The sequence below is a fragment of the Gopherus flavomarginatus genome, chromosome 2, assembly GCF_025201925.1.
Source record: "Gopherus flavomarginatus isolate rGopFla2 chromosome 2, rGopFla2.mat.asm, whole genome shotgun sequence".
In the NCBI taxonomy this organism is placed as follows: domain Eukaryota; kingdom Metazoa; phylum Chordata; order Testudines; family Testudinidae; genus Gopherus; species Gopherus flavomarginatus.
The window spans coordinates 112,910,915-112,929,369 of NC_066618.1; the positions used below are offsets into that span (position 1 = coordinate 112,910,915).

The 18,455-nt window shown below is 45.6% G+C and overlaps 1 protein-coding gene and 1 long non-coding RNA gene across 6 annotated transcripts in view; both read right to left on the reverse strand.

The window, feature by feature from the left end:
* LOC127043770 (uncharacterized) overlaps positions 1-18,455 on the reverse strand; it is a 421,859-nt gene that overhangs the window by 252,025 nt on the left and 151,379 nt on the right. The gene's annotated exons all lie outside the window — the stretch shown is intronic.
* Positions 1-18,455, reverse strand: part of GALNT1 (polypeptide N-acetylgalactosaminyltransferase 1) — a 206,742-nt gene that overhangs the window by 47,940 nt on the left and 140,347 nt on the right. For all 5 annotated transcript variants that reach the window (XM_050937728.1, XM_050937730.1, XM_050937729.1 and 2 more), the window contains 2 exons: positions 15,392-15,599; positions 6,867-7,037 (listed from right to left, as the gene is read on the reverse strand). In XM_050937728.1, coding sequence (XP_050793685.1) covers positions 6,867-7,037; positions 15,392-15,599 — 379 coding nt within the window. The remainder of the gene's footprint in view (positions 1-6,866; positions 7,038-15,391; positions 15,600-18,455) is intronic.

Sequence of the window (18,455 nt, forward strand, 5' to 3'; positions counted from 1 at the left end):
GGTCAGCCACTCAGGAGCCACGCCGTGAGGTGCAGTGATTGCAGGTCTGGGTGACGTAGCCTGCCGTGGTCCTGGGTGATCAGGTCCAGGTGAAGGGGCAGGAGAACAGGGTCGGTTAGAGACAGGTCTAGCAACATGGAGTACCAATGTTGCCTGGGCCACACTGGAGCTATCATGATCAAGTGGGCCCTGTCCCTGCACACCTTCAGAAGGACCTTGTGGACGAGCGGGAACGGAGGGAATGCGTAGAACAGATGCGTCGTCCAGGGGATAAGGAAGGCATCTGCTACCAAACCGGGTGCCCGGCCTTGAAAGGAGCAGAACATCTGGCATTTCCTGTTCCCTCGGGAAGCAAAGAGGTCCATCCGGGGACATCCCCACTTCTGGAAGAGCGAAAGGGCAACGTCCGGGCGAAGTGACCACTTGTGGGAAAGGAAGGATCTGCTCAGATGATCTGCCAGTGTGTTCCGAACCCCCGGAAGGAAGGTTGCGATGAGGTGAATGGAGTGGGCTATGCAGAAGTCCCAGAGCCTCACGGTCTCCTGACACAGGGCAGAAGACCTCGTGCAGCCCTGCTTGTTGATATAATACATGGTAGTTGTGTTGTCGGTGAATACTGAGACACAGCGACCTTGAAGTTGATGATGGAATGTTTGGCAAGCAAGGCAGACTGCCCTCAGTTCCCGTACGTTGATGTGGAGGGCTAGTTCGTGAGGTGACCACCGACCTTGTGTCCGTAGGGTTCCGAGATGGGCCCCCCAACCTAGGTTGGAGGCATCTGTTGTCAGGGACACCGAAGGCTGGGGCGGATGGAACGGCAGCCCCCCACATACCACGGACTGGCCCAGCCACCACCTCAGGGAACCTAATATGTCCTGGGGAACAGTAACAACTGCGTCCAGAAGGTGCCGGGCTGGACGGTACTGACTGATGAGCCAGGACTGGAGGGGCCTCATGTGAAGCCGTGCATAACGGGTGACAAACGTGCAAGCCGCCATGTGGCCCAATAGAGTTAGGCACGTGCGTATGGAGGTCAAAGATGATGTCTGCAGTCGTCATATAATGGCCGTCAAGGTCTGGAACCTTGACAGAGGAAGAACGGCTCTGGCCAGAGTCGAGTCCAGAAGGGCTCCGATAAACTATCCTCTGAGTGAGGAATAGCGTTGACTTTTCTATATTGAGGATGAGGCCCAAGTTCTCAAAGAGACTGCTGACCATGCGAACATGGCTGAGGACTTGTGCCTATGATGACCCCCGAATCAGCCAGTCGTCGAGGTACGGAAATACATGTATGCGGCTGCGACGGAGGTGGGCGACGGCTACAGCCATACATTTGGTGAACACCCTCGGGGTTGTGGAAAGGCCGAACGGGAGGACCGCGAATTGATAGTGGCAGCGGTTGATCACGAACCGAAGGAACTGTCTGTGCGGCGGGAAGATGGCTATATGAAAGTATGCGTCTTGCATGTCGAGGGCGACGTTCCCGTCTCCAGGATCCAAGAATGGGATAATGGTCCCCAAGGATACCATACGGAACTTCAACTTCACGACGTATCTGTTGAGTTCGCGCAGGTCGAGGATAGGCCTGAGGCCTCCCTTGGCTTTGGGGATCAGAAAGTAACGGGAGTAAAACCCCTTACCCCGCTTGGCTTCAGGAACCTCCTCTATGGCTCCTTGTCGAGGAGTGTCCGCACCTCCTGAAGGAGGAGTTGCTTGTGAGAGGGGTCCCTGAAGAGGGACGAAGGAGGGGGGCGGGAGGGAGGGAGCGAAACAAACTGCAGATGGTATGTAGCTTGTAACGTGCGTAAGACCCAACGGTCTGATGTCAGTCAGGACCACGCCGGGAAGAAAAAAGAAAGATGGTTGGAGAAGGGAGGGGACGGATCCCGGGAAAGAAACTGGTGCAGTGCCCTCAGGCGCACCTTCAAAATGAAGGCTTTGGGCCAGAGGGAGCCTTGGAGGAGCTCTGGTTTTGCCCCCCTTGGTTGCCCAATTGTCTACGCCGGCCGTTCCTACTTCGACGTCTGGTGAAGTCCTGCCTCTGGCGGGGTTGAGGGCAGGGCCGGCATGGCTGTTGAGGCCGGAAGGGTCTGCGCTGGATGACTGGCGTATGCATCCCCAAGGAGCGCATAATGACCCTATTGTCTTTAAGGCTTTGCAGCCTGGGGTCAGTCTTGTCCGAAAACAGGCCCTGGCCTTCAAACGGGAGGTCCTGTATGGTGTACTGGAGTTCCGGAGGAAGGCCAGAGACCTGTAGCCAGGAAATCCGGCGCATGGTCACGCCAGAAGCCAGGGTCCTGGCAGCCGAATCTGCGGCGTCGAGAGATGCTTGCAGGGAAGTTCGTGCCACTTTCTTGCCCTCGTCAAGGATCGCCGCAAATTCCTGACGTGCATCTTGTGGAAGCAACTCCTTCAATTTGTCCGCTGCTGCCCAGGTGTTGTAAGTGTAGCGGCTAAGGAGATCTTGTTGATTGGACACCCGAAGTTGGAGAGCGCCCGCAGAATAGACCTTTCGGCCAAGCAGGTTCATGCGCCTTGCTTCTTTAGACTTCGGTGCCGGGGCCTGTTGGCCGTGACGCTCCCTCTCGTTCACAGATTGTACGATGAGGGAGCACGGGGGCGGGTGAACAAAGAGATACTCGTACCCTTTCGAGGGCACCATGTATTTGCGTTCCATGCTGTGTGGGGAACTGATGCCGGCGACTGCCAGATGGTAGTGGCATTGGCCTGAATGGTCCGGATGAAGGGAACGCGACATGAGTGGGAGCATCTGCAATATGCTCACCACCTGATCCTCAATTTCGGAGACCTCCTCGGCCTGTAAATTCATGTTTTGCGCCACGCACCGGAGGAGGTCCTGATGCGCTCTGAGGTCGAGCGGAGGAGGGCTGGTGGATGTTGTTCCAGCCACTGCCTCATCCGGGGAGGATGATGAGGAGACCCCCGGCAGGAGCGGATCTGCAGGATGCTCCGTCTGGAGCAATGTTTCTGGCTGTGGAGGGAGATCAGGATCGCGCTGATGAGACAATCCCTCCTCTGCAGGGGACGGGTGAGGATGAGACAATGTGGCCTCCAGAGCCCTGTGCTCCGATGTTGTTGGACGCGGGGGAACCTGCTGCGGCCCTTGGGCTTGATGATATGCCCAGGGGGTCCAGAAGCCCCACTGCTGCGGTCCATGCTCCTGCGGAAGGGGATCCTGGAAGAGAGCAGCAGGCCTGTCAGCGTCCATAGTGTAGGCGCTATCTGTTTGAGAGGAGACAGACAGCTGTCGGGATGGCCAGGGTGGAGCTGAACGGGACTGATATGGGTCCCTCGGTCTAGACGACGGAGACCTCCTCGGTGCTGGGAGTCATATCGGTGCCAGAATCGAGATCGGGACCTACTACCAGCGCGGTGCTGGGAGGTCGACCGGGATGTCGAAAGCTGACGATGGGAGCGGCTCCTGGAATCTCAGTGCCGGTAGCGGTGGCTCGAGCCCGAGAGGTGCCGGGAGTATCGGGACCGCCGTGAAGAGGATCAGCTCTGCGAGTATGACCGGTACCGCCGCAGAGAGCGGTGCTGGGACTGCGAGCGGCATCCCGATCAAGATCGTCCATGGTGCCAGGATCTTGATGGGGATCGGTGCTGGCTCGGTGAAACCGGAGATGGAGCTCGCATGGCCGCAGGCTTGCCTTTTGACTGCAGAACCCGCACCAGAGGCACTGGGGGTTGAGGTAACGTAGGCTCAGTCAATGCAATCAGGTCCTGAGCAGAAGCAAGTGTCTCCAGCGTCGAGGGAACCATTAGCTCGACCCCGGATCTTATGGGGGAGCTGTGAGGGACCTGACTCGACGGACCTCCCGGGCCCGGAGTCGATGGAATCCCTGGCATCAGTGCCGTGGCAGTAGATGGTGCCGGACGCTCCGTCCGCATCTGCTTGGCTGGAGTGGCAGACATCGAAGGCCTTGATTCGGGGCCCGGTGATGGGGAGGGCCGGTGCCGCGGTGTTGTCCCGGTGCAGGAGCGGTCTGGTGCCGGAGCAGAGCCGGCGCTCGGCGTCGAGGCCGGAGGGTTAAGCGCTGCTTCCATTAAGAGGGTCTTTAAGCACTGATCCCTCTCCTTTTTTGTTCTTGGCTTAAATGCCTTACAAATGCGGCACTTCTCAGAGATATGCGATTCCCAAGGCACTTCAAGCAGGCATCGTGGGGATCGCTCGTTGGCATCGGCTTCTTGCAGGCCGAGCACTGTTTAAACCCTGGCGAACTGGGCACGAGCCCGGCGCCGGGTGCGGGGGAAGGCTAGAGCCCAAGCCCGCTAACTATATACAACAAGTACTACAACTAACAACTAATATTATAAACTAACTACAACTATAACTATATACAACTATTAGAACAACGAGACAATGGAGAGCTAGGGACGTGGAGGACAGCTATGCCGCGCTCCACAGTTCCAACGACCGACATGGCAGTAAGAAGGAACCGAAGAGCGGGCGGGCCGGCAGGGGTATATATCAGGCGCCATGCCAGCGCCACTCTAGGGGGCGACCTGCCGGCCCACCGGAGTTGCTAGGGTAAAAATCTTCCGACGAACGTGTACACACAGCGTGCACACCTAACTGGAATGGATATGAGCAATCACTCGAAGAAGAACTAAACCATTTCCTGGAGGACTAGATAGCCTATGTGATTAATAGTGTGATATAAAGCTTTTCACATCCACATCAACTGTTCAAGCACCTCTCAGTCTGCTCCGACTGAAAGCTGTTGCCAACAAATCGTGTAGTGGCCTGTGGAACTCGGTCAGCATTTTTAATCTACTGGTAGTTCTAGTCAATAAGTGTCCACCTGATATCTGAATTAGCGCTATGTTGGCGAGTTTCAGCAAAAGGAACTTAACGGGTCCAGTGCTTACATCTGTCTTTCCTCCCTAAAACTACTCTTTATAGGTCAGGACAGAAGAAGTAGATGGTAGGCTGCTAATGGCCATGGGACAGACAGAAATCATCCATCTCCAAAGGTGGTACCTTACAAAAGGTATTCATTTCTAAAGAAAATGTTTTTTCTTCAGACCATTCTTCAAGAAGAAAGCATCACAGTCCAAGTACTGTTGGTCATGCTTATTTTCAATATATTACATTGTTCACAGAAACACTAATCAGGGATACATATAGAGCTTCATTACAACCCCCTTTTCAGCTACTAAAAAGTTTCTCAAAAATGTGCTAGCTATTTCCTAAATAACTTGCAAAATCTCCTAAACTTAATGTACTTAGCTTTTTAACGACAATCAGTGTTCTTATCTCATGTGTATGTAGGGTACTTTGACTACATTAAATTGACAGTATTCTTTCATGCTTTTAGCATATTTTTATATATATAAATAAAAGCATGGAAGAACACTGTCAACTGAATGTATAAAGGTCTTCTATCAGTAATTTCATTTATTCAGAAATGGTTTCAACTAATTTTTTACAAATGGCAATTGTGAACCTGCAGTTAAGTATAGGTGCAATAAACTTTGCAAGCAATTGCATGCAAAACAAATAGTTCGGTCACAACACTTATATAGATAACTAAAATAATATCAAGCCCTGGAAAGGAGCTGTTAAGTTTCTGAATCTTTGTAATGGAACAGAAGATAACAGCTACCTCCATATATTTCTTGTTAGTAATACCTGACATGTTTTAATTCAAAATGAAGTCACTGATTGTAAAAATACAAGTAGATACTACAAGGGTAAATATTACACAGGCAAGACTGTGAGAGCTACAGACAACCTGAGTGTATTCATGTTTAATTTAAACAACTCAAATCAATCAGCCCCCCCCGATCTAAATAAAGAGAGATCTCATTACAAATAAAATCAATGTCTAACTGTCACATCACTGAATCATAAACGTTTCCTCTCCTAGAATAAAAGATAGATAAGAAAAACGCAAACATCAATAAAAATTTGTACATTATTTGTGAAGTATGTGGGAACCTTGTGTTTATTTAAGCTCTCCAGTAATTAAACTGATAAATCATTAAGTATACTTTAAAATAAAGTTATAAGAAAACTGTTTTTTCCTTCACTATTAGTTTAATCTAAAAACATATTTAGCAGCAAGATCTCATCACAGTACAGCTTTCATACTAGATAATGTTTTCACCTCTCTTAGCCAAAAGGCCGAGAAGCATGTCAAACTGTTGATAAATCATACCTTGCTAATTATTGGTACAGTAGAACCTCAAAAGACACGAACACCAGAGTTATGGACTGACTGGTCAACCAGATACCATATGAAACTGGAAGTAACCAATCAGCCAGCAGCAGACACAAAAAAATAAATAATAATAATAAAAAGAAGCAGCAAATACTGTAGTGCCTGTATTGTTTCTTAAAGGTGGGCACATCTGGGCTGCCTGTCTCAACCCCCACCCCTACCTCCACCCTCACCCCCACGCATGGGGCACCCACTTACACCTAAGAGGTGAAGATGTTGAGATTCACAGGCAAAGCTATTAGCCACTGCTGCCAGCCCAAGGCAGCCAGAGCAGATGCAGCACTGGGGTCTGTGCTGCTTTCCTGTAGGCTGTGGGTGCTGTTTTCACTGCTGCTGCCAGGAGGGGGACATGCTGCTTTCACGTCCCCTCTAACTCCAGCCGGGAAGGGGACACAAGCTTGCCTGCGCCAAGGAAAGAAGCTGTCCTACAAGGAAGCTGCCTAGCTGCCTCTGGAATCTGGTGTTTTGTTCAGAGTTACGAACAACCTCCATTCCCGAAGTGTCCCTAACTCTGAGGTTCTACTGTATGTAAAAACTAATCTGGAAAGGAGACCACAAAATAATAATGAACCATTTTAGGTATCTGATAATTAAACTGATACAATCAATTCCCCTTACCTGACAGGAAGGGTCCGATCACCTTTCCTTCGGTCCATTTCTCTCTGAGGAACAGGGTACCAGCGGAAATTCAACTTCCAGTTGAATCCACCATAGGTCATATCAGAGCCTGCCATATATTCAAAGGTGTCATCACTGATTACATCAATGATAGGACACACTACTGTTCTCCTAAAGAGAGAAGTGACAAAACTTATTAGAAAAAAAATGACCAATAGCTGTGTCTTTTGTCTCTTATCTACTGTAGAGAACAAGCATTCCCTCAAACTTACAACAAACATGAAGCCTTTAGCTGTCAGGAGGCATAGGCATTTTACAAAATTAAAAGAGTGTTTATGTCATAACATTTTCCCAGATTTGGACCTTAGCGTCCAAAATATGGGTGTTAGCATGAAAACCTCCAAGCTTAGTTACCAGCTTGGACCTGGTAAAGCTGCCACCACCCAAAAAATTAGTGTGTTTTGGGGCACTCTGGTCCCCACAAAACCTTACTTGGGGACCCCAAGACCTCACCTACATCGCTTCCAAAGGGACCAAGTCCAAGTCCACAGTCTGAGGAAGAACTGGTGACCCCAGCCTCAAGGGAACAGTTCCAGACGGAGCAGGAAGCAGATGACAGCCTTCAGAAAGCTGGGCGGCGGCATGGACCACACCACCGCCTCTCAGCTCTTCTAATTGATCCCGGTTTGTTATAGACCAAGGACTTTTATACAAGGAGATTCTTTCTGGTGGACACCGGGAAGAATGGCATCCACAAAAACAGGTGGTGGTTCCAACTAAGTACAGGGAAAAGCTCTTAAGCTTAGCCCATGATCATCCCAGTGGCCATGCTGGGGTGAACAGAACCAAGGACAGGTTGGGGAAGTCCTTCCACTGGAAGGCGATGGGGAAGGACGTTGCCAAGTATGTCCGGTCTTGTGACGTATGCCAAAGAGTGGGAAAGCCTCAAGACCAGGTCAAGGCCCCTCTCCAGCCATTCCTCATAATTGAGGTCCTATTTCAGCGAGTAGCTGTGGACATTCTGGGTCCTCTCCCAAAAAAGACGCCCAGAGGAAAGCAGTACATACTGACTTTCGTGGACTTTGCTACCCGACGGCCGGAAGCAGTAGCTCTAGGCAACACCAGGGCTAACATTGTGTGCCTGGCCCTAACAGACATTTTTGCCAAGGTAGGTTGGCCCTCCAACATCCTTACAGATTTAGGATCTAATTTCCTGGAAGGGACTATGCAAAAACTGTGGGAAACTCATGGGGTGAACCACTTGGTTGCCACTCCGTACCACCATCAAACCAATGGCCTGGTGGAAAGGTTTAATGGAACTCTGGGGGCCATGATACGTAAATTCGTCAACGAACACTCCAATAATTGGGATCTAGTGTTGTAGCAGTTGCTTTTTGCCTACAGGGCTGTACCACATCCCAGTTTAGGGTTTTCACCATTTGAACTTGTGTATGGCCACGAGGTTAAGGGGCCATTACAGTTGGTGAAGCAGCAATGGGAGGGGTTGACGCCTTCTCCAGGAACTAACATTCTGGACTTTGTAAGCAACTTACAAAACACCCTCCAACACTCTTTAGCCCTTGCTAAAGAGAACCTAAAGGATGCTCAGGAAGAGCAAAAGGCCTGGTATGACAAACATACCAGAGAACGTTCTTTCAAGGTAGGAGACCAGGTTATGGTCTTGAAGGCGCAACAGGCCCACAAGATGGAAGCATCATGGGAAGGGCCATTCACGGTCCAAGAGCGCCTGGGAATTGTGAACTACCTCATAGCATTTCCCAATTCCTCACTAAAGCCCAGAGTGTACCATGTTAATTCTCTCAAGCCTTTCTATTCCAGAGACTTACAGGTTTGTCAGTTTACAGTCCAGGGAGATGATGCTGAGTGGCCTGAAGGTGTCTACTACGAAGGGAAAAAAGACAGTGGCGTGGAAGAGGTGAACCTCTCAACCACCCTGGAACGTCTGCAGCGGCGACAAATCAAGGACCTGTGCACTAGCTTCGCCCCATTGTTCTCAGCCACCCCAGGACGGACTGAACGGGCATACCACTCCATTGATACAAGTAATGCTCACCCAGTCAGAACCCCACCCTACCAGGTGTCTCCTCATGCCCAAGCTGCTATAGAACGGGAGATCCAGAACATGCTACAGATGGGTATAATCCGCTCATCTACCAGTGCATGGGCATCTCCAGTGGTTCTGGTACCCAAACCAGATGGGGAAATACGCTTTTGTGTGGACTACCGTAAGCTAAATGCGGTAACTCGTCCGGATAACTATCCAATGCCACGCACCGATGAGCTATTGGAGAAGTTGGGACGTGCCCAGTTCATCTCTACAATAGACTTAACCAAGGGGTACTGGCAAGTACCGCTAGTTGAACCTGCCAAGCAAAGGTCAGCATTCGTCACCCATGCGGGGGTGTATGAATTTAATGTGCTTCCTTTCGGCCTTTGAAATGCACCCGCCACCTTCCAGAGGCTGGTAGATGGTCTACTAGCAGGACTGGGAAAATATGCAGTTACCTACCTCGATGATGTGGCCATTTTTTCAGACTCCTGGCCCGAACATCTACTACACCTGGAAAAGGTCTTTGAGCGCATCAGGCAGGCCGGACTAACTATTAAGGCCAAAAAGTGTCAAATAGGCCAAAACAGAGTAACTTACGTGGGACACCAGGTGGGTCGAGGAACCATAAACCCCCTACAGGCCAAGGTGGATGCTATCCAAAAGTGGCCTGTCCCAAAGTCAAAGAAACAGGTTCAATCCTTCTTAGGCTTGGCCGGGTACTACAGGCGATTGGTACCACACTACAGCCAAATCACTGCCCCACTGACCGACCTGACCAAAAAGACCCAGCCAATTGCAGTTAAGTGGACTGATGAGTGTCAAAAGGCCTTTACCCAACTTAAGGCAACGCTCATGTCTGACCCTGTGCTCAGGGCCCCGGACTTTGACAAGCCATTCCTAGTAACCACGGATGCATCTGAGCGTGGTATAGGAGCAGTTCTCATGCAGGAAGCAACGGATCACAACTTCCATCCTGTCGTGTTTCTCAGCAAGAAACTGTCTGAGAGGGAAAGTCACTGGTCAGTCAGTGAAAAGGAATGCTATGCCATTGTGTACGCCTTGGAAAAGCTACGCCCATATGTTTGGGGACGGCGGTTCCAGCTACAAACTGACCATGCTGCGCTACAGTGGCTTCATACTGCCAAGGGGAACAAGAAGAAACTTCTTCGTTGGAGTTTAGCTCTCCAAGATTTTGATTTTGAAATTCAGCACATTTCAGGAGCTTCTAACAAAGTAGCTGATGCACTCTCCTGTGAAAGTTTCCCAGAATCCAGCAGTTAAAAAGTGTTCTTTAAATGTAAAAGTCTGTTAGTTATATACTTAGTGGTATATGTAAAGGTGCATGTGTTGTATAAATCTGTTTATTTTAAAGTTCTAGGAGGAAATCGCCGCCAGTAAGGTTCCCCACTGTCTGCAATTTGGGGGGCGTGTCATAAACAGATAGCTAAGGGTTAATGTCTCTTTCACCTGGAAAGGAGTAACCTGAAACACCTGACCAGAGGACCAATCAGGAAACAAGACTTTTTCAAATCTGGGTGGAGGGAAGTTTTGGGTGTGAGTTCTTTGTTCTTTGTCTTGTGTCTGTCCCTCTCGGCTATGGGAAGGATTTTTCTGTCTCCTGCTTTCTAATCTTCTGTTTCCAAGTTGTGAGTACAAAGATCATAAAACAATAGAGGTTATTGTTTTTTATTCTTTTGTATTTACATGTGTGTAGTTGTTGGAGTCTTTTGAATTGTATTCTTTTTGAATAAGGCTGTTTATTCATATTTCTTTTAAGCAATTGACCCTGTATGTGTCACCTTAATACAGAGAGACCATTTTTATGTATTTTTGTTTCTTTTTACATAAAGCTTTCTTTTTAAGACCTGTTGGAGTTTTTCTTTAGTGGGGAACTCCAGAGAATTGAGTCTGTAGCTCACCAGGGAATTGGTGGGAGGAAGAAGTCAGGGGGAAATCTGTGTGTGTTAGATTTACTAGCCTGACTTTGCATTCCCTCTGGGTGAAGGAGGGGGGTGGGGGGGTGGGGAGCTTGGCTCTCTCTCGGTACTTCTGTTTTCCAGAACTGGAAATGGGGAGGGTGGAGTCCCTCTGTTTAGATTCACAGAGCTTGCTTCTGTGTATCTCTCCAGGAACCCAGGGAGGGAACACCTGGAAGGGAGAAGGGAAGGGAAATGGTTTATTCCCCTTTGTTGTGAGACTCAAGGAATTTGGGTCTTGGGGTCCCCAGACAAGGTTTTGGGGGGACCAGAGTGCCCCAAAACACTCTAATTTTTTGGGTGGTGGCAGCTTTACCAGGTCCCAGCTGGTAACTAAGCTTGGAGGTTTTCATACTAACACCCATATTTTGGACGCTAATTTTTTTTTTTCTTTGTACTCACAACTTGGAAACAGAAGATTAGAAAGCAGGAGACAGAAAAATCCTTCCCATAGCCGAGAGGGACAGACACAAGACAAAGAACAAAGAACTCACACCTAAAACTTCCCTCCACCCAGATTTGAAAAAGTCTTGTTTCCTGATTGGTCCTCTGGTCAGGTGTTTCAGGTTACTCCTTTCCAGGTGAAAGAGACATTAACCCTTAGCTATCTGTTTATGACAGTTTACCATTCCATTTGTAATGGTATTTGCCTACCAGGGAGAGTGCACATTTGTCCTGTTTTTGGTAATGGCTTAATTTTTATTTATACTACTACATTTACTTAACACTAACAGTGCTTTACATTTTCAAAGAACTATACAAACATTAACTAATCATTCCTCGAAACACGCCTGGTGTAATCAATAACGAGTAATTATCTTCATCCTGCACTTAAGAAAACTGAGGCATAAAGTGATAATGACTTTCCAATGCCACACAGTGATCCAGGATTATAGGAATTTTCGGTCCCTAGATGTATGCTCAAGATATCTTACATGTTCTGAAGTAAAATTTGGTCTTTGCTCTGGGGGGACCACTCAGATAACATCGACAAATGGATGTAACGAAGCAACTCTGTTTAACAAATACAATGATGTCATGTAGAGATCTCCAACAGGAAGAAGTCACTTGTCCTTTGTCTTATTCTTTAGAAGGTGAATTCTCAGATAGTAATCAGCTTAACAATCTTGGAAATGCTTTTTGACAACTCTGTGGCCACATCTCCTTTCTTGGAAAGTCACATATCAAGATACGACTCAAAGGTGCAACTTGCACAACCTGCACCACTATTTAGGACAGAAGGGACCACTAGATAATCTAGTGCAGTGGTGGGCAACCTGCGGCCCTGTCAGGGTAATCCGCTGGCAGTCCGCCAGTTTGTATATATTTGCATGGCTGCCTGCAGCTCCCAGGGGCTGTGGTTCACCATTCCCAGCCAACGGGAACTGCGGGAAGCGGTGCAGGCAGCAGGAACGTGCTTGCTGCCGCTTCCCGAAGCTCCCATTGGCTGGGAATGGAGAATCACAGCCACTGGGAGCTGCAGGCAGCTGTGGAAATGTAAACAAATTGTCTGGCAGCTTGCCAGCAGATTACTCTGACGGGCTGCGTGCAACCTGTGGGCCGCAGGTTGCCCATAACTGATCTAGTCTGAACTCCTGTATATCACAGGCCACAACATCACACAACACTCACACACTAAACCCAACAATGGAAATGAGATCAAAGTACTATAATGCACAACATACTAGATTATTATGTGACACAGGCAGAAAACAGAAGGGATGGAAGTGCGACAGTGCCCAATGCCCCCACAACGGCAAAGAAATGATTAAGTGAGATATCCTGATTATCTTAGCAAGAGGCCCACACACACATACTGCAGAGGAAGACGAAAAACCTCAGTGTCTCTGCAAATCTGATCTGGGGGAAAACTCGTTCCCAACCTCTCATATGGTAATCAGTTAGACCAGGGGGTCGGCAACCTTTCAGAAGTAGTGTGCCGAGTCTTCATTTATTCACTCTGATTTAAGGTTTCATGTGCCAGTAACACATTTTGAAGTTTTTAGAAGATCTCTTTCTATGAATAAATCATATATAACTAAACTATTGTTGTATGTAAAGTAAATAAGGTTTCAAAAAATGTCTAAGAAGCTTCATTTAAAGTTAAATTAAAATGCAGAGCCCCCTAGACCGCTGGCCAGGACCCCGGGCAGTGTGAGTGCCACTGAAAATCAGCTCATGTGCTACCTTGGGCAAGCGTGCCATAGGTTGCCTACCCCTGAGTTAGACCCTAAGGAAGGAGTAGGCAACCTATGGCACGCGTGCAAAAGGCAGCACGTGAGCTGATTTTCAGTGGCACTCACACTGCCTGGGTCCGGGCCACTGGTCTGGGGGGCTCTGCATTTTAATTTAACTTTAAATGAAGCTTCTTAGACATTTTAAAAACCTTATTTACTTTACATACAACAATAGTTTAGCTGTATATTATAGACTTATAGAAAGGGACCATCTAAGAACATTAAAATGTATTACTGGCATACAAAACCTTAAATTAGAGTGAATAAATGAAGACTCGGCACTAAGGACATAAGCAAAAACCAACCAGCCAAGCACCTGACAGAGAGAATGATTAGCCAACTCTGGTTACTGTCTCATTTCTAGCCGTAGCCATCCTAGTGATTCAGAAGAAGATAAAAAACCTCCCAGAATACACTGGAACGGGAAAAAAAATCCCTTCTTGACCTGACAGTGGCCAGCTGAAATCCTGACACATGAGCCTTAGGAACTTAAGACACAAACCGGAAGAGAGCTGCAGGGCTGTTGAGCCCTGTCCCCTAGCATTCCAAGCAACCCCATCATACAACTGCACTCCTAAGTTTGCCCACCTCTCTTAAAACTAATTAAGTTGTCTGCCCCCATAACTTTTATTAAGATGCTGTTCCGGAATGTTACCTCACTGACTGTTAAAAAGCTTTTAATTTTCACCCTGGATTTGTTCATGGCAAGTTTATAGTCAGTTGTTCTGGTCTTATTTTACAGTATAGTACCCATTCACAGATGATAACTTAAATATAGCCTACATACATATATACACACACACACACATATACGTATATACACACATATACATATATACACACATATACATATATACATATATACACACACACACACACGAAAGCATCATGAGAACCCAAAATAGTGGAACTAAGTTTTTGAAACCAGTTGGTTTATCATGAGTTCAAGGCTCTGATGTTTCTTTACGGTAAATATGTGTATTAGGTAATTTTAGATTTCCCTGCTATATTTGGTATGTGAAAGTGTTTTTTTTTTTTAAAAGATATTAATGAACAAGAGGACGACACCCGATGATTCGGAAGATTATGCTACGTTTGGTAACTAGTCTAGACTAGCAAACTATATTATGAAATAGTACCAGATCTGAAACAAGACAATGCTAATCTTTTCTTACTATTCCTTTAATATGTATATTCTTTTAAGGCTAATATTTTGATTAAAAACCTGGCCCTCCTCTCAATTCCAAACTATACCTCCAGAACTATGAAGCGTAACTTCAACATTTTAATTACCATTCAAAATGTTGAGCTTTGATTGGAGAGCTGTCATAACATACAGAAGTGTAACAGTGAATTGTGCTTACAACTTCAGTTCTCAAACTAAATTGTTTTCAGCAATGACTAGGGTAAACGCTATTGTGTGAACAAGAACATTAAAACTTCCCCCTGCAATTATACCAGTGGACCACAACCCTAACATGTAACACTTCAACAGCTCCTTTATTTTGCATACACCAAGCAGAAACTGACAATTAGTAGTTAATGAATTTCAGCCAGGCAAAGACCAATACCAACATCTTGCTCCTATAGGTACCTACACCAATTGCACAAAAAATAATAATAATGAAAAAAAATTCAACTCTCCCTCACTTATGTTTTTTGTAGGTTGTGACCAGAATGATCTTTTAGAACTTCCCTATAGGCTGTTCTTCCAGATGGGCGAGTAGGTGGGCCAGGCTGCAGGTGAAGGAGCTCCAGCACACTGCTCTCAGTTTTATTATGTTTCACTAGAATGGGTGAGTATTTAATTCAGGGCGTCTCTACACTTACAGTGCTGCACCAGTGCAGCTGTGTGACTGCATTGCTTAGTGAAGACAATACCTACACTGATGGGAGATTTATACTAACAGGTGTGTGCATTTCCAAACACAAGTGATGCAGTCATACTGACGTAAGCTGTAGACCAAGGCTTAGTCAGGACATGTACAGACAAAATATTTCAATGTAAGTTTAAATTTAACAGCAAGTTTTGCTTTTTAAATGCTCCCCCATATTAGCATTTCATATGAACACTTGTTTAAATCACACATTTGTGAAATTCTGGGAAATTACAAAACTAATCCACTACTTCAAAGTAGGTTAACAATATGTTCAGCTGAAACTAAGTTAAAACTGCAGTAAAAAAAAGTGTTCCTCACTAACCTTTAAAAAAAAGTAGAACATTAACAAATTAATAATTACCTGTCAACTTTGATTCGTGACAATAGAGGTTCAAGCCATCCTACTGTACATTCACAATGAGCATCTAAGAAGGTGATGACTTGGCCTTTGGAAGCAGCAGCCCCCTTCAACCTGGCTCTGATCAATCCAGAACGTTGCTCCATTCGAATCACATAAACTGGTACTTTTAACTTTTTCACATAGTTTTCTAGTGGTCTCTTCAAGAAGTCTGCAAAGTATGACCAATTGAAAAGAAATATGAGTTAAGGTAACATGGTAACGATATGACTAGCTCCAGTAGCGGTATAATGTAACTATACAATCTGTGATCCAGATTCATAAGCAAACTCAGAAATCTTGTTTCAGCAGTACTTCTAACTCATTAAAGGTGCAAAGAAGAAAAGAGCAATCATAATGAAATCTACATGAGTGATCGATCCATCAGTGGGAAAGAAACCAAACTGTTCAGTAAAAGGGGAGTCCTGAAGCTCTCAGACTGCAAGCTGCAAAACCACAAGTCTCAGATGTTAACAATATAACTTGCCACATCACTTGGATGTTAAAATAGTTTTAAAATGTCTCCTGCATATCTACAAAAGGACATTTAACACTTTTCTTTAAGTCTTCAATCTAAGGCTGCCCTTTCAAATATGCCTCCCACTAGCATATTAATACTTACCTCTGTACTTTGAATTTGTATAGCTTCATGTACAAACCTGCACAGATTATTTGTGCTCTCAACCTTAGAGGTGGTTGTGTGCCTACCTGTGAATAGCATTTTGAAACAGTTATTTTTTTTAAATGGGCGGCTACCGTTTTACATATAATAATTTGGCTGTCAGCACTTATTAGTAAGGTTATACCACTGTTCTAAGATACTATAATGGAGACTACAGTTCTAGGACTTCCACTCCTTTAGGAGATTGAAATGATATGAAGCCTTACTTGCCCAGAAATGGCTGAGTATTCTCAGATGACGGTATTGTAGTATTCTGAAAATAGATATGAAAGCTACAGGGAAGAGTGTCAGAATACCACAACAAGAAAACCTCCCAATACTTCAGCGAAAGACCATGTGAAACACTGAGCTATGAAACAAGGGACACAATTTCTTCCCATCGGTTTCACTGTTCCTTTTTCCTGCTCAATTTCCCTTATTCCCTTCTCTCACTGCATACCATGAAAGAGATGGGGAATGTAAGATGCTTACATCAGGATCAACTGAGATAACCAAGTTTTTGGAGCAGCAGACATAGGTGATCTTCTCTGCAACCACGCAGGCTCAGACTACCTAGGTGGTTGCAGACTCAGTCTTTGAAGGACTAGATTTTTATTGGTAAATGTCAATTTCACCGCACACACACAAACCATTTAAAATTGTTTTCCATATATCAGCAGTTCTCAAAACTGTGGGCTGGGACCCCAAAGCTGGGGGCTGGGACCCCATTTTAAAGGAATCACTAGGGCTAGTGCTCAGATACGTTATGCCCTGGGCCCCAGCCAAAGTCTCACTGCCCAGGGCTCAGGCTTCGGCTTCAGCCCTGGGTGGCAGGGCACATGTTACAGGCCACCCCTGGAGATGAAGCCCTTTGGCTTCAGTCCCCACACCTGGAGCGGTGGGGCTGTCTATAGTCCCCCTTCTTGGGATCATGTAGTAATTTTTGTTGTCAGAAGTGGGTGGTGGTGCAATGAAGTTTGAGAACCCCTTGCACAGATAATTGAAATTTACAGATAAAGAAAAATGCTGCTTGAGAACTTACAGTTTGGATTTACAACTATTTACTTAGTATATTTTGATATGTGATGTTGACAACTGTCATTTTAACTGTTATAAAACTTAAAATCTCAGTGTCTACTGTCAGTGTTTGACCCTCCACTCTGTTGTGTTCTCCCTATAATTTCTCATAACTGTAAAAATTTAAGTAGCTAAAAATTGAAGAAATGCTTAAAAATAAATATTGACACTATCCATTAAAATTATGTAAAAAAAATAGAATTCTGTCAAGCCTACTTATCTATGGTGGGAGATATTCATCTCGCTACCAGAAAGTAAAGAAGAAAGTAGCAGACTATGAGACAGTTTGATGGTATGGGTTCTGTGGTACTATAATTAAGGAAAATTTCCTCACATGCAGATTTAATACATGACTAATTTCATTTTTGCTTCCTTTAGAATTTCAGTTTCTGCCTAAGGTGTTCATATTAATTGATCACTTCAGCTCCTCACAGCTAAAATAAAAGGCAAAATCATCTAAGCATAAATGAATATTTGAATTGTCAAACAACCAACTAGCTCTCCTTAAGTAAAGGAACTAACGCAATACACTAGGTCTAGCAGACTATCACTCACTTACAGAATTAAAATTATTATTTGTATTACAATAGCTGCCAAAGGACCAAATCGCACATGGGTGGATAGTCTCTTACCCTGAAGAGCTAGTTTAGGATGTGTGGCAACCAGTGGGAGAACAAACCGTTGAGGGAACAGGGAAGAAAGAATATGATTAACAGTGGTAGGAACACAATCACAAACTGGCTGTGTTCACAATTAGCAGATTTCAAGTCTATTGTATACGTATAAACAAGTAAATAAGCAATCTAATGTAATATATTCTATAGCTACATCAAGTGTCTGGAATAAAAGTGGAGAGTTTTACTACTTGTGTAGGAAAGTAAATCTACAAAAAGGAGCCACTATAAAATAAACTAGGTTGCACAACGTATGGGAAGTGTAATGTTGCACAAAATATGCCATGAACTCTTAGCGGCTGTCTTGCAAATCTCAAGAGGCAGAGCTGACCTAAGGGTGACTACCATTTGTTGCCACTGCTTTGACTGAATGAGCTCTAATTGACCCTCCAGTGACAATCTAGTGAAGGAAAAAAAGTAGAAGTGCATTTATAATGTGACAGATCTTGAAAGCTGTGTTATACCAAAAGAACCTACAAGCAGGATAGATTTTAAATAGATCTCTATCTTCTCCAGAGAAAAATCAAAGAGACAATTTTTGCTAGAATGTTCTAACAGGGACTGAATGAAAAAAAAGGATAACCTGAGTGGCACAAACCAACCAAGAAAACATAAT